This window comes from Haliotis rufescens, unplaced genomic scaffold (assembly GCF_023055435.1).
Source record: "Haliotis rufescens isolate VD_foot unplaced genomic scaffold, xgHalRufe1.0.p SCAF_5, whole genome shotgun sequence".
NCBI lineage: Eukaryota > Metazoa > Mollusca > Gastropoda > Lepetellida > Haliotidae > Haliotis > Haliotis rufescens.
In genome coordinates this window covers 44,130,559-44,146,824 of record NW_025964223.1, presented here as the reverse complement: position 1 = coordinate 44,146,824, position 16,266 = coordinate 44,130,559, and the positions used below count along the sequence as shown (strand labels likewise).

Here is a 16,266-nt window from a genome sequence, read left to right as displayed (position 1 = left end):
CCTTGAGAAAGTAGCATCTGACGGCAGTGCTAGTTGCAGATTGATGTCTTTGACTTCCCATGGCGACACGGAACGACAACACGCATAAGTAGCTGCTGAAAGGTCCCTTGGTAACCCCGGGCCCGAAGCCAATTACAACAACACTCACTGATTCTGTGGACGAAGCAGTAAGGGAAGGACACGTATGTCTTTATCGTTGGGCCTTCGAATCGAGCGACCAGCACAAAAAAAACCAACCACAAGACAAAATATATTTGGGTTCATTTTTTATTTCTATTGATTTCTTTTTTATTTTCATTTTTCCGGGCTCTCTTTCCTTAAGAAAAATATTAAGCTAAAAAATCAGGATATGGGTAACTTTTGACCCTTTTAAATAATGTTTGATCAAATGCATTTTATAATTAAAGTATATCTGGCCTTTTCATATAAATTTTAAGTATGGGAATAACATGCATCCTGCACTTAAAGATAATGACATGTTTTCCTCACTAAAGCGACCGACCAAAACATATGTATCAGAAATATAAAATAGAATTATTGTGATAACCGTTTTTCTTATTTCGGCATACTCAAGCTAACTGGTTGTCACAAATGACAACATAACATGTGTCCTAATGTATGTGATCGAACACAAAGTGTGATGGGACAAGCATATTCATATTTATTTCATAGTTACTTCAATATGCATGTTACAGATATACAATTGACACATGACACAGGTAAACAATGTCGATATGGCAAATTACAAATGGGAATATAATTAATAACATTAAAACGTTATCTCCAGACTCAACTTTGTCCATAGTTCATGTGAATGGGTGTATTATGTGTAATTTCAGGATTTGGTATCACACAATTATTCGTCTAAAACCACATCCATCTAGGCCACAATACTACGAGGGGCGTTCAAAAAGTTTTGCAACTTCAATATAAGACCAAATGGCAGAATATCTTTTGCACTTTTATTTTTCAATATAATCTCCATTCACCTTACTAGTCACTAAGGGCTAAGTCGGTGCTATACAGTTACATCACGAAGACGAGGATATAAAGGCTGCCACGGAGGCGTGGTTAGAGGGCCAATCTGCGGATTTCTATAAAAGTGGTATTAAAAGCTTCAAGGACAAATGGAATACGTATATTGAGATGAGTGGAGATTATATTGAAAAATAAAAGTGCAAAACATATTCGTCGACTTGGTCATATATTGAAGTTGCAAAACTTATTGAACGCCCTTCGTAACAACCAAACAGATTAGTTTATTTCAGTAGTGAGGTAGGATGAAAAATTATTTTTCCTGAGACATACATGTATGTAGTAAGCACATAGTTTCTAATAATAATACAGGTCTCTTGATACAAGCCATTACATATTTTAGTAAATTGTGCAAAATATATTATGGTTTCCACATCCGTACTAATATAACCTGGCATGTTCGTTTTTACGTTTATGCTTTAAGGCACCAATTCATATAAATTCAGCATTATCTCTATGCCTTAGGTAAATAAATACATTGTGGCATTATTAGATATTTTTACATTCACATCAGCTTCGTTTCTTTGCCGTAGGTAAATATACTAAACACTTCGTGGCTTTATGGTATATTATTAACATTCAATCAAGATTGTTTCTTTGCCGTAGGTAAATATACTAAACACTTAGTGGCTTTATGGTATATTATTAACATTCAATCAACAATGTTTCATTGCTGCAGGTAAATATACTAAACACTTAGTGGCTTTATGGTATATTATTAACATTCAATCAACAATGTTTCATTGCTGCAGGTAAATATACTAAACACTTAGTGGCTTTATGGTATATTATTAACATTCAATCAACAATGTTTCATTGCTGTAGGTAAATATACTAAACACTTAGTGGCTTTATGGTATATTATTAACATTCAATCAACATTGTTTCATTGCTGTAGGTAATTATACCAAACACTTAGTGGCTTTATGGTATATTATTAACATTCAATCAACATTGTTTCATTGCTGTAGGTAATTATACCAAACACTTTGTGGCATTGTTGTAGGAGTGACATAGTTCTTTTGTATAGACAGCCACGGATAGGTCGCTCCATTAGATTTGACTCTGTAATCACCAACAGTAATGAAACTTTCGATGTATGAGAACTCACTCTCATTTAGCATAAATGTTGTCCAAATAATTATTGGAATATGAATATATATGCATTTACATGTATAATACGTATATAGAAATGTTCGTGTTTATTTTATTAGGGCAAGGTATATAGAAACTAAGACAACTGTAAAGTCTACGATGTAATGTGACGCTGCAGATAGAAAATATTCAAACCTGGGTCTAAAACTTGTGTGCATTTTTTTGTGGGGTTACTGTTGTCCTTTTCCTGCTTTATTGATTTCTTTTACTTGGACCTTTCTTCACGTAGAATGTTTATTGTTTTTTTATCACCCAGCATAAGTAGTACATGCTTTATCTTCAATTCGATCAACAGATGAACTTGATTACATGATGCATCTCGACGATCTCATAGTTATATTAGATGTGCACTCTTCTATGGCTTTACTGATATGTGTCTCAGGCTAACACAACTCGGTATCACATACCAAAGGCTACGTTTGTCTACATGGCAACACGAATTCATGTAACACATTGTTCAGTGTGTTTCAGATACATTTCAACTAGCACAAACTCTTCGGTACTAAATGCTAAGTTCCGTTCACATAACTATTTTAAATGCAAATGCATACTTATGTAAGCCGCTCAGGTAATCGCTATATCGAATTCTGGAGTCTATAACTGTAAATGCTCGCAAAGTGGTCGATGGTTATTTTACATCAATGCATGCACAAATCTGGGCCAACTTGCACAAAGCAACCAAAGCTCTGCGATCATTTTTATTTTATCTCCCGTACTTTAACATAGGCTTACAAAAGTCGTAACGCTAAGGTCGCTTTGTGAAAGTGGGCTCTGGTGTATAAAGGTCAACAGACAATAACATATATCATTTGATACCATTGCGTGCACTCGAAGAGTAAGTAATGGTTGCTATAAGAAGCGGTCGTACAATCCTGTAACACAACCACACCTGAATCTTATGTTAAAACGCAGGCTTGTCGACGCATTGTTGTATTTCATCTCCTTTGTCACCTTGGAATACTTCTTAGTATTTGGGTGATGGTATAAGTGATAAGGTGCCTTTTATATACAGTACGAAGAAATAAAAAAAATGGTTCCCAATATGATTATTGCCCTTAATAGCATGAACATTTTCCTGAATTGCATATGCTCATAAGGCCCCTGAAGATCAGGGTGGGGAATAGGTCCTCAGCAACTCATGCTCGCTGTAAAAGGCGACTATGCTTGTCGTAAGAGGCGACTAACGGGATCGGGTTGTTAGTTTCGCTGACTTGGTTAATGCATGTCATCGTTTCCCAGCTGCGTATATCGATGCTCATGATACCGATGCAATTATTGTCTGTTCCAGGCCAGATTATTTACGGACCGCCGTCATAAAACTGGAATATTACTGAGTGCGTCGTAAACCACAAACCAACTAATGCATATGCCCATGAACTCGCAGACATCCTTATAATGCTATGTTCGTTGCTGTATCGGTGTTAGTGGGGGTCCAAAGAAAGAAAAACAAACTGAACCAAAGGCGAATCTAAGGGCAGTGTAAGGCCACTTATTTGCGAACATCATTCCGATGACTCACAGCGAAGATTTCCTTAGTTAACCCGGAAACCGTTCACTCTTTTAGGATCGGGGTGACATTTATATTATAACAGGAGAATAGGGAGATACATAAGCCTATGGGCATTGCGAGATAATTAGGGACCTCAGAGGTTGAAACACAAAATGATAACGGCATATGCAAGCACTAAATACATAACCTTGTCACATCCCTATCACAGTGAACCAAGGTAACCGCTGTGACTACGACTTCGTGAATCAGCAAGGATGCTTCTGGGCTCAGCCTTATACCATCTTTCCCTCTTCATGAATGCCTCCTCTGCCGTAACAAATTTGCCAGATTGCCTTTTAATGCTGTTTACTCTGGAGTTTGGCTGAGAGCTGTATCCACTGCCTGTTATGGCAACCCTGGTGATGTACCTCCGCTTTGCCTCAATGGTCGCTCCACTATTGACCCTTTCCGCATTCCTCTTCCCTTCCTTGAACACATCCAGTTGATGCTGGCGAAACACCTTCGATGTCTCCTTGAAGAGGTGTCCATCTGCCGTTATGGCGTGTGCAGGGATGTGACTGTCATCAGCTGCAAGCATGTTTGGTCGTGTACCTGGAGGGCTTGACTTGACTCTTCTCAATTTATCTTTATTGGAATAGAGAGTGGCGGGATGGACGGTCGTGTAGTCTTGATTAGAGCTTGGGACGACTTCAGTCATGGGTTTTACGTCGGGTATCTCATGTGGTGTATACTTTTCAACTGGCCTTTCATTTCGGCAACATAACCTGTACCAAAGAGGAAGAGTGTGTGAATTCTGTGTATCCACCAGATGGGGAGTATTTCAATTTTATTCCGACCTGTCAGATTACTGTTCTTGGAAAGTCCAAAAAAAAACAGGTTGTATATATTATCACTCTCGTTGAAGGCACGGTACACGAGTGACAGGTCACGGATAATAAACGACGGTCTTCCAAAGGATTTAGGTGTTCTTTAGTATTCAATAGAGTGGAGTAACTCAATGTGGAAACGATTAAGTTTATAATGTTTAGAAAAGGGGGTAAGATAAGGAATATATACAAGTGGTTTTATGACAATTAAGCAATCAAGGTGGTTGGTATATTTTCATATTTCAGAATGTTTGTAAGTATAAATAGTATATTTACTTTTGTTGAAAAAGTTGGCGGATCAGGGTAGGAAAAATATAATGTTGTCTAGATCGCAAAGTTTAATCATTCTTTCTTCGTGTTGAAACCATGTTATTATTATTTGACAGATATGTTGGCAGTGTACTGTGTTATGCTTACGGAATTTGCCCAAGGCTTATAATATTGTGAACGTTTCTCTCGAGTATTGTAAGAATATACTTAGAGTAAAAATGTGTACATGTAATGATATGGTTTATTTGGCGATATTCTTTGAAATATATTAGAATGTTTGATATGGTTAAATACTGGTGTAAATATTTCGATACTGATAATTGCATATAAAAAGGTTGTTAAGATTTTTTTTTATATCTGAAACCTGAATATGAATATATTAGCAAGAGGGCAAATAGGCTCATATTAGCCAGTTTTGGATACAAGTATAAAATGTAAAACAGAGATGTAACTTATGAAAACGTGCAAGTATATTAAGATTTGAACTAATTCATTTAGTTTCTATTTTCTCCACTTGAAAATTAAAAGATGTAAGCCCCTCTTGTTAAAGGTAAGTATTGAATTGAATTAGGTGCATCTCCGATTATGGCAGCATTTCAGTTATATTCCGACATGTCAGCTTTGCTTTGGAAAGACCAAACTCATACAGGTCGTAGATGTTATCACGCGAAAGGCACGCTACACGAGTGACAGATCACTGATCATAACCGTGGAGATTCTGGAATTCGAACAAACGACAAGCGGGTCCTGGCAATGTTAAGGGGTGCAACTCTGAACAAGAAGGTCCTACATGGTCGGTGTTACCCTTTCTAACCTCAAAGCGGTGGGGCTTCTTTAAACAACATTAAAACTTTCAATGATGATACCAGTAACAATCGCTCACAACTCGATCACACACAGCAGTGTTTTATAACAAAAAAAGCATGACGAATTTGCAATGACTTAGTATCCCTCTTTCATTTGTCATCTTGGTACTTTTGTTAAATAATTTCATTCTGGTTTAACGAATATCCAAAGATCGTCGCGTCTGTAGTATCGGGTAAGTTACCATATCAAATAACCTTCAATACCATATCCTCGATCATAGAGTATATCTCCATTTCTGTTAAGATTATTACCTAGGATTGTCTACTATAACCTAGTTTTTAGACAGTCGTTCGGCTCGACGCTAAATAACTCCCCAATGAAATTACTGCCCTTCGCGAGAGCAGTTCCCTGCTCAGTTAGACATCGGAGTGATGGAGGTGGTGAGGCCACTTCATAAACAAAGCTATGGTTTGTTATCGAGGATGTCAATACGAGTGATGGAGAATAAAGTTCATCCGTTATATTCGGAGCTGACTGCAGCTAGTCAGTTGGCCAGGGGTGAAAAACAAGATTTTCGTTCCCACATTTTCCTGTATACCTTAAACCTTTTCTATTGTATAAAGGAGGTATCTGTACACAATTTTCATTGGGTAGTAAGCTTGCAAGTGTGTGCAGGAATTTTCAGGGGGTCAAAATTTTCATTAAGTCATTAAATTATCCAAATTAAGTCTTTGATTACAGGTAATAGGTTCGGTTATCTGAATTTGGCAAACATTTTGTTTCATTTAACTGTTATTCTAATTCTCAGTGGAAACATTGGTAAAAATCATGTTTTTTTACTTCATTTTCAAATCTTGTGAGTAGGTAAAACACTAATTCCATTGAATTGTGACAACCACTATAACCGGGTATTAAAATCTGCCTTAACCATTGTACTATCCTATACAAAAAACAAAATGAAAATATATTACATAGGGGTTGAGATATTGTATACAATGTTACCCCACCCCCCAAAAACCAATTTTGATGAAAATTGCTTATTGAGTTATGGTGGTAGATGATGTTGCTGTAGTGGATGAGTGGGATAATTGCAACAATGCCTAAACACACCAAAATAGTAAACTCAGAAAGAAAAATTATGTTTCAAGTTTTTCTGTGAGCATTTATGGTGGCCATCTTGAATTTCAAGATGGCCGCTATTTTGACCTGTTTTTAAAAACAAGATCTTATATAGTTCTTCAACATGGTCATGTAATATATCATATGAAAGCTTTTTACATTGTCTTTTCAATGATGTACATTATTCACTGACTCCTGTGGTAAATTGATCCCCAACAATGAAAAAAGGAAATATTGAAAGCTAATTTCTCTCGTGACTTCAACCCATACCCAAATTTAGATTTATATTGAAATGGACATATTTTCACTCAAAATTGTAGATATACAGCACTTTAGTTCTACAACATGGTCATGTAATATATCATATGGAAGCTTTTTTACATTGTCTTTTTAATGATGTACCTTATTCACTGACTTCTGTGGTAATCTTATCCCCCAATAATACAACAAATGATATATCGAAAGCTAATTTCTCTAGCAACACCAACCAACCTCCAAAGTCGTATTTTAATAAAATGGACATCGTTTCACTCACAAATTGTAGATAAACTGCACTTTTGTCTGAGCATTTCACTAGTTTATCGTTTGAGTGAAAAAAAAACATGAGAATACTTGTAGTATTATGAAGTATTAAAGATTACATCACAGAGTCAAGGGCTGTGAAATAATGTCACCTCTAGTCACCGTCAGAGTCCATCTCTTCTGGAAAGGTAGGTACATGTAAGTTGTTTCTGTTTAGGCATGACATAGCACAACTGCATCCAAGGGAACATCCCATGATGTTCTTGGAGCATCTGCCTGTTGTGCATTTACATGTGAGCAATTCTAGACACAGTGCTGGCATTCGTTTCTGGCTCATTGGGATGGTTTCTATGACATCCTCAGTAGATGACCACCTATACTCTTCTGGTGGTGGAATGTCAGCCTTTCCTTTGTGTGCAGAACACCACGTGATGCACTGGTGCTGACATCTGAGTAGAGGTTGTGTGGTGGGAGTTTCTCTAGGTCTCCAACTCTGTGGAACATGTCAGCTGTAAGTGTATTAATGCTAGTTGCAGTCGATGCTGGATTGTACACTTTGACAACAAATGTTTCTGTCTTTTTCATGTTGAAGGCACCAGTTTCTTCTGTTGGTTAGAACAAATCTGATTGTGCGATAAATATGTTCCAGGTCGACTTCTTGCCATTACCACTGAACTGGCTTGTTGTGTCACAACCATGACCGCATGGAATGCTGGTAGAGTTGCTACAACATCTTGAGTGAGAGATTGATGTACATCATCAACTTGTATGAATAGTAGGTCCTTTGCAGTACCTGCACCCACCTATATCTGATTTGGTAGATTTGGTATTGCTGCAGATTGATCTAAGGAAGATATTACATCATCATGGTATGAATCGAGGTGACAAGCTTTTGTCAGAGTTCACTGACAATCGATTGGCGGATAATGCTAAGAGTATTCATGACAAAATATCAAAAGTGTGTCCAACAGTACATGTTCCGCACTGTACATCATGCAGATATCAAAGAAGTCAACTCAAACCAATACCTTTAAGCAAGGAAGACAACGTTTCAGAAGGTTGCTGAGTGCCACCCTCAGTGGAAGAGAAGTAAACGTACCACATCTTCTAACACATGAGCTGTCCCAGACCCCACCTTCCCTGGCAACAACAGATGGCCTACTTTGTACAACAAAGCTGCATTATCACATTTGCTTGCAGATTCTCATGGTACCATCAACTGATGACACATAATGCATTGTTATTTCTGGCATGGCTCTTGTACAGGTTATAGGCAAACCAAGCAAAGCTAGGCCCTTTGGAGATTTGGCTGATGTTTTCAATTGGAATGTGCTGAAGAACTTCGGTGAAACTTGTACTTAAGTCGATGATGTCTTTGACCAATATGTTGCAAAGTCAGTAAAATCTGCAACTCGGACAAAAGGAGGTGATCGATCAAAGAAAACTTGAAGAATAATAGATAAATGAGACATCCTTCTGCTGGCTACATTGTCCAGTTTTATTGAAATGAACAAGCAAAATTTGATACAATTCTCGACCACATAATTGCACACACAGGCACAGCATCTCCATCATAATCATCAAATCATCATCATTGCAGGTGGATTAAGCAGCCCAATTACAGCAGTATCTTCCATAGATCAATCTGAAGCAATGCCAAATCTACTGTCAACACATAAAGAGGCAGCTACACGATTGGTGATCAATGTCATGGATGCCTCCTGCAATGGATACGACCACAGTGTCATTAACAGCTGAGACACTGATGTTAGAGTACAGCTGACGCATCATAAACATCGTTTTCTGCTCAGATATGAATGGGTGCATATCAGTTGATGATGTACATCAATCTCTCATTCTCTCAGATATTGCAGCAGCTCTACCAGCATTCCATGCGGTCACAGGTTGTGGACCTGGAACATATTTATCGCACAACCATATTTGTTGCAACCAACAGAAAAAACTGGTGCCTTCAACATGAAAGAGACAGACTCACTTGTCATCAAAGTGTACAATCCAGCATCGACTGCAAGTAGCATTAATACACTTACAGCTGACATGTTCCACAGAGTTGGAGACCTAGAGGAACTCCCACCACACAACCTCTACTCAGATGTCAACACATTTGCATCACGTGGTGTTCCGCACACAAAGGACATTCCACCACCAGAAGAGTATAGGTGGATGTCTACAGACGATGTCACAGAACCCATCCCAATGACCCAGGAATGAATGCCAGCGCTGTGTCTGGAATTGCTCACCTGTAAATGCACAACAGGCAGATGCTCCTCATTCAGGTGTAGCTGCGCCAAGAACATCATGGGATATTCCCTTGGATGCAGTTGTGCTATGTCATGCCTAAACAGAAACAATTTAACTTACCTACCTCTCCAGATGCGACGGACTCTGACGGTGACATTATTTCACATTTTATTTTTAATACTTAATACTACAAGTATTCTCATGTTTGTTTCTTCACTCAAATTATAAACTAGTGAAATGCTCAGACAAAAGTGCTGTATATCTACAATTTTGAGTGAAAATATGTCCATTTTAATTTAAATCTAAATTTGGGTATGGGTTGAAGTCGTGAGAAAAATCAGCTTTCAATATTTCCTTTTTTCATTGTTGGGGATCAATTTTCCACAGGAGTCAGTGAATAATGTACATCATTGAAAAGACAATGTAAAAAGCTTTCATATGATATATTACATGACCATGTTGAAGAACTGTATAAGATCTTGTTTTTAAAAACAGGTCAAAATGGCGGCCATCTTTAAATTCAAGATGGCCACCATAAATGCTCACAGAAAAACTTGAAACATATTTTTTCTTTCTGAGTTTACTATTTTGGTGTGTTTAGGCATTGTTGCAATTATCCCACTCATCCACTACAGCAACATCATCTACCACCATAACTCAATAAGCAATTTTCATCAAAATTGGTTTTTGGGGGGTGGGGGTAACATTGTATACAATATCTCAACCCCTATGTAATATATTTTCATTTTGTTTTTTTGTATAGGATAGTACAATGGTTAAGGCAGATTTTAATACCCGGTTATAGTGGTTTTATTGTCACAATTCAATGGAATTAGTGTTTTACCTACTCACAAGATTTGAAAATGAAGTAAAAAAACATGATTTTTACCAATGTTTCCACTGAGAATTAGAATAACAGTTAAATGAAACAAAATGTTTGCCAAATTCAGATAACCGAACCTATTACCTGTAATCAAAGACTTAATTTGGATAATTTAATGACTTAATGAAAATGTTACAGCCAATTTTGTCAAAGTATGCATTTTTCCTTCAATTTATGCAATTTTGACCCCCTGAAAATTCCTGCACACACTTGCAAGCTTACTACCCAATGAATATTGTGTACAGATACCTCCTTTATGCAACAGAAAAGGTTTAAGGTATACAGGAAAATGTGGGAACGAAAATCTAAACTAAGCCTCTTTTCTGCTGGTGGCCAACTGACTAAGCGGTCCAATGTGAGACGTAGCACCTACCTGTAGATGATGACAGAGATGAGGATGAGCAACAGCACCGCGCCAACAGACACTCCGATGATGATGGCCTCTGAAGAACAGAAGTGCTTGTGGAACAGCCTGGAAGAGGTACTAGTTCATCCAACAATACATCAATCGTGTACCAGTAAATTTGCTACTTTATTGCTTCTGTGTACATTTATATTAATTTGAATTTGCAAGGATACATGTATTGTATCTTAATTATCATTTGATTTAAGTTATTTGCAGATATGAATCAAATGTCAAAGTTTAACGTGGAGATTAACCTGACTCAAATATATTTGAAAAATTATTTTACAAACGACGGATCAATTCCTTGCAAATCCTATATTCATTTCCACTTTCAATGTCATGACACCTTCGTTTCGCCATGTGGTATTGTTTAAAAACATGTCTTCAGAATATTCATTTCCGGGAAGTTATTCCTTTTCAATTATATGCATTTTTATAAGCCATTCGATTCCATATCAGTGCTGTGTATAAGAAGACAACTTACTTTCATTATCCATCCTTGTGGATGTCTGTTGGGCTACGACTGGAGGGACTGTCGAGGGTGAAGATGTAGTGAAGAGTCTAAGGTTCGCTGTGGGTGACGGTGTGGTGATGAAGGGAGTGGCCGCTGTTTCTTCCGTTGTCGCCGGACCTTCAGTCTGGATGTTGGTGCCTGTCACTAAATATCAACGACAGGAGCTGTACATTATGAAATATCCCTCTTGAGACCAGAGTCACATACTTGTTATTGGCACACCGTTTGTCTCGTACTGTGGATATATATCTATATATTACTATAAAAGTTAAAGAAGACCAGATTCATTCATTACTATAGTTATTGTGTCATAGTAATATGAAAGAATCGGGTATTCTTTAACTTCTTTTGAACAGTGTATTCAGTTTTGATGGTCTATAAGACGTCGAATTATCGAAGTTTTATCTTTTCGGTGTTTCTTCAGTGCACATAAGCACTGAACTAATTATTATATTTATAAAGTACATATTCATATATGAAAAAATGAAAGAGCATTTGTGAAACATTGAATTGGGTGATTCGCTACATGTCAACAGACATGTATTTTCCTGAAGTGAATACCATGCCGCGTAAGTAGCTATAAACCTCGGGACACTATTGCATAGTACGAGTACATGTACAATGGCATATTGTAATGCTAATCTGAACCTTATAAATATCAGCTTAGAGACACAAACGTGCAAATACCACCCCACTGTGTGCACGACACTATCGTTACAGTCCTACCGGTAGTGTTAATGGACGGTTCTTGTGTCACAATCCTCGATGGTACCCGCGTTGTTGGTGTAGTTGGTGTAGTTGTTGGACGTGTCACATCCTTCCCAGTTCCGTCATTCCGACACGCCACCGTCAACACTGAAACACGAACACTCTCTTAATCACCACTGAACGAAACGCGTTGCACCCAAACACACAAACATTTGTATGAATATAATATAATAATCGCAGTATCGCCTATAAATAAAGCCTATTACAGAACACGCATGACAAGATCCGACCACAGGGTGCACAAATAGCATCAGTCTCCATCACAACGTTTTGAATATAAACATCCCTGAAATGAAATATTGAAATACCATTGTATATAAGCCCGCTGTTTTTTAAAGCTAATACTCCCTGTGCTCTAGTCCCGCGTGTTCCTGAGGCGTGTGTCTGATTGTGATATCTAATACTCTATTGGTGTAACGTCGGGTGCAGCTGAGGCATCCTTAAGTAAAGCTTGCCTTGGCTGGATGGGTGTGGGTATGCCGGTAAAGTCCTTCAGTGGTACAGCACTATCTCTGTGTACAATATCCACAAGAATGTGGCCACGGGGCCTATACCACCTCTGGCTGGGACTTCAATGGTGGCTGCACGGGCGTTGATTGTATCAGCTGACTCACGACTCTAATTGTATTATTTGTACACCTTTGGAAATAGGTTGAAGTCAGGTAGAACGACAAGCGCTGTCATATTGTTCATATAACAACAAGCGATATGTCATTTGCTACTTGTTCAGTTAGACACTGACTTCCCCTTGACGTGACATTCGGAAGTATGTCTATACAATGTTAAAACATGCACCGCTGCGGATGCTTGTAATCTATGGGCCCGTGACATTAGAACTGAATCTATAGCAGAGGGACCCGTGTTAGAAGAGGTCCGATGCATTCTACTGTTAACAACTAAATTAGGTCGGGTGGTTGGGCTCGGTTGATTGTGTTTCCTGGGACCCGACTGAGTGGGCTGTTGTTCATAATATCAACCGCTGGTTTGTCGCTGTATGGCTGCGATGTTAAATTGTACCTCACTCTTGTCCAGACTCCGACTGAGTGGGTTGTTGTTCATAATATCAACCACTGGTTTGTCACTGTATGGCTGCGACGTTAAATTGTACCTCACTCCAGGACGCGTCTGTTACGGGCGGCTGTGATATTTCTGACTCTGGCGTTAAACAACATTCACTAACTCATGCATCCTTTTAGACAAAAAAAAACAACAACAGGCGATGTCCAGCGTCTCAAACTAAAACCATTACATATATATTATACATTGTGAGAACTGTTTGAAATCCAATGACGTTACATTGGCTACGCAACGAAAACAGGGATAATATGTTTGTAATCTCTATGCATCCGTTTCAAATAATATTTAGCACTACTTTATCTAAACATAACTTAGTTCTACAGATATTTATCTACCAGAAGATTCCCGAATGGTACATCGTATATTATCCATTCATGATCCGACAATCGTATAAATGTATATGTGAGCTTAGAGAACGTACATGTGTATGCAAAAAATATGAGATATCTTAGCATTCTGTCACTTTCCCCATTTTATACAAAGACACTCTTCGTATACTGTCACTTATTGTATCTTGTACATCCGCAGAGGTTGCATATTATATCTACTTAAAACCACTTACGACTGCTACCACGAACAAGCAGACAATGGCCCGGGTCAGTAGCTGGCGCCGTCGACGATGTCTTCACGACGTCTACAGACCACGGTGTGGCTTTATCCATGACAGCCTCGAACTCCCCCTGTCTGTTACACCAAGCGTAGGCCGAGCCACGGGGTAGTCCGTCGACGACGAGGATGTACGCCTGGCAGATGGATGGTATGACGTCGGCTGAGGGGTTGATGGTGACGCTGTTGTTGTCTTGTGTAGTAGACAAAGTACAGCTGCAGTGACTAAAGCCACCGGACATGCCGGCACTCTGGATGTGGAAGACGTAGTCTGTGAATGGGTCGGTACCGCACAGGTCCACGACTGAAGTGTGAGTGAGATTGTCAATGAGTTAGTGAGTTTTTACACCCTGTGAGAAAATCCCCATTGTTTATAAACGACAGCAACTAATATCCTGACCTTCAGGATGTGGGGCAACGAATTTTTGTCAAAACAGATGCTTGAAGTTATGTTCTACAAACATGGAATAAATGGCCTTTTTATTATGGATATTTGTTAAATCGTCAGTTATTATATTAATAATGGCAACGTGATTTAGCTCAAGCTGATGACAGAACAATTGAGTTCACGAGACCTGTCATATATATCCACGTCACTACCACGTTATTAAAGGTGGATAATTATATGTGTCCTTAGGTGCATCAAGATCATCAACTTTGTTCCTTCCTGCGTGTGCCTCGATGTACTCACCCGACACGGTAGTGGGAGGACATTCTGATACTAATGTCGTTTTTACCTGTGTACTGCATCCTATTACAGTCAACTATGGTTATAACGAACTCAAATGGACCACTAATTTTAGTTCGTTATAACCGTAGTTCGTTATAAGCATTATATACAGCATATATACATCAAATAGCCGGGACTTAAAAATAAGTTCGTTTTATCGGTCAGTTCGTTATAAGCGTGTTCGTTATAACCGTAGTTTACTGTAAATGAAACTAATACTAGTTTTCCATGTATTCCATATTAGTCTTACCCGGAATTCGATCTTGAGGACACTCGGCATAGACCCGGTGCACTGGAAGTAAATACAAATATCATATACAGCACATAATTCTTACCAATCAGAATGTTATTATATCGTATTCGCACTAATGATCTTATTTTTCCTCGGTCGTCAGACTGTATGTGACCGCCGTCATATAGCTGGAATATTGCTGCGTGCAGCGTTAAACAACAAATAAACAAACAACAACAAGACTGTATGTGAACAATAGGTATTAATTATACTATTTATTCACACATCACACCACTGTGAATGCATGTATATCTATATACATATGTACATACATAACATATCAATCATATTTATAAATGAAGGTGATATTAAATCGCATTTATTTAATAATTCATATATATATATATATAACATGTTCCTCGGGGTTTTAAAAATGCGTGATCAGGATTATAATACTTATGTTACTTATATACATCTCATGCCACACGGATACCTGAATCTCTTCAACTTAATGTACATGTACCTACCCGTGTTTACAAGAAACACAGCCAATGGTATGACCCAACCTATATCCATGCTTGTTAGTATCTCTTAATCCATTCTGAGTCTCCCTATGTCTCCCCTATGCCCACATCTGCTGGGGTCATCCCCTTCAAGCTCGCTCATACCTTTTATATTAGTTATGAACATATTCACATCATGTTGTGCACTTGAGCGTTGCGAAATGCTTTCTCCGCCATTATGTCCGCCACAAAAACTACTAGTTGTGATTTCACCTACTACAAGGAATGTGATTCTCCAGTCGTCATATATAGTACGCATTGTGTGGAACGACATTTAGCAATTGTTCGGTCCATTTATACCATAACGTCGCCAGATGGTCCCGCTCTAATACACAGGTCAATTGTGATAGGTAAATAATTTCTTCAATTCAACACTTCTCGTTTCCCACACACAATCTCCCGCCTAGCGCATCCAGAGGACTTGCGGCGAAAGCACATGTCTCTGCTATTGTGTGCTCAGTGATAAATTAGGCTACTTGTAAGGGACGTGAGAGGTACATGTAGGTATTCACTGTTGGGACGTTGACAGTCGCATAGATGCACAGCAACGACTCTCCTCTCTCGTTGATGTTCAAATATACATCCAAGTTTAATATTTGCTGACCTTCAATTCAATTTCGCAAGTGTATTTATCCATTGCTATGTTTGCATAAATTCCCAAAGAAAACAGTGAAAAAAGATATATTTACTCCATCCGCTGACAATATTAGTTAAGTAGAGTATAACTGTATATCATCACTAATATAACGATGTTGATCTAATTTGAGGTTTATTAACTTTATCACTAAAAACGGTAGAGATGTATGTTTATTATAAAGGTGAAGGTGGGGATATGTACATGCAAGGTAACTATAACTGACCCCTGTATCACCTTTGGTGAACATCTGAGCCGAAATAACATCACAAGGGTTCAGTAAATAACTGAAGAAAAGAACGCCAAT

General features: G+C 38.3%; 1 protein-coding gene across 1 annotated transcript; it reads right to left on the bottom strand.

The window, feature by feature from the left end:
- Positions 1 to 555: 555 nt before the first annotated feature.
- LOC124140004 (hyphal wall protein 1-like) lies at positions 556 to 15,716 on the bottom strand. Its single transcript, XM_046507329.2, has 7 exons — positions 15,290 to 15,716; positions 14,781 to 14,822; positions 13,757 to 14,104; positions 12,076 to 12,204; positions 11,320 to 11,493; positions 10,803 to 10,872; positions 556 to 4,464 (listed from the first exon to the last, which is right to left on the bottom strand). The coding sequence occupies exons 1-7, from the start codon at positions 15,336 to 15,338 to the stop codon at positions 3,903 to 3,905; spliced, it is 1,374 nt and encodes a 457-aa protein (XP_046363285.2). The 5' UTR covers positions 15,339 to 15,716; the 3' UTR covers positions 556 to 3,902.
- Between the last annotated feature and the right edge of the window lie 550 nt (positions 15,717 to 16,266).

Bases quoted from the DNA above. Each gene is read 5' to 3' on its own strand.
- LOC124140004 (XM_046507329.2), bottom strand. From the start codon at position 15,338: ATGGATATAGGTTGGGTCATACCATTGGCTGTGTTTCTTGTAAACACG. The intron at 14,823-15,289 runs GTAGGTACATGT...ATTTACTTCCAG, and splicing joins TGTGTTTCTTGTAAACACGG to TGCACCGGGTCTATGCCGAG. The intron at 11,494-12,075 runs GTAGGACTGTAA...GTTGATATTTAG, and splicing joins ACCGTCCATTAACACTACCG to TGACAGGCACCAACATCCAG.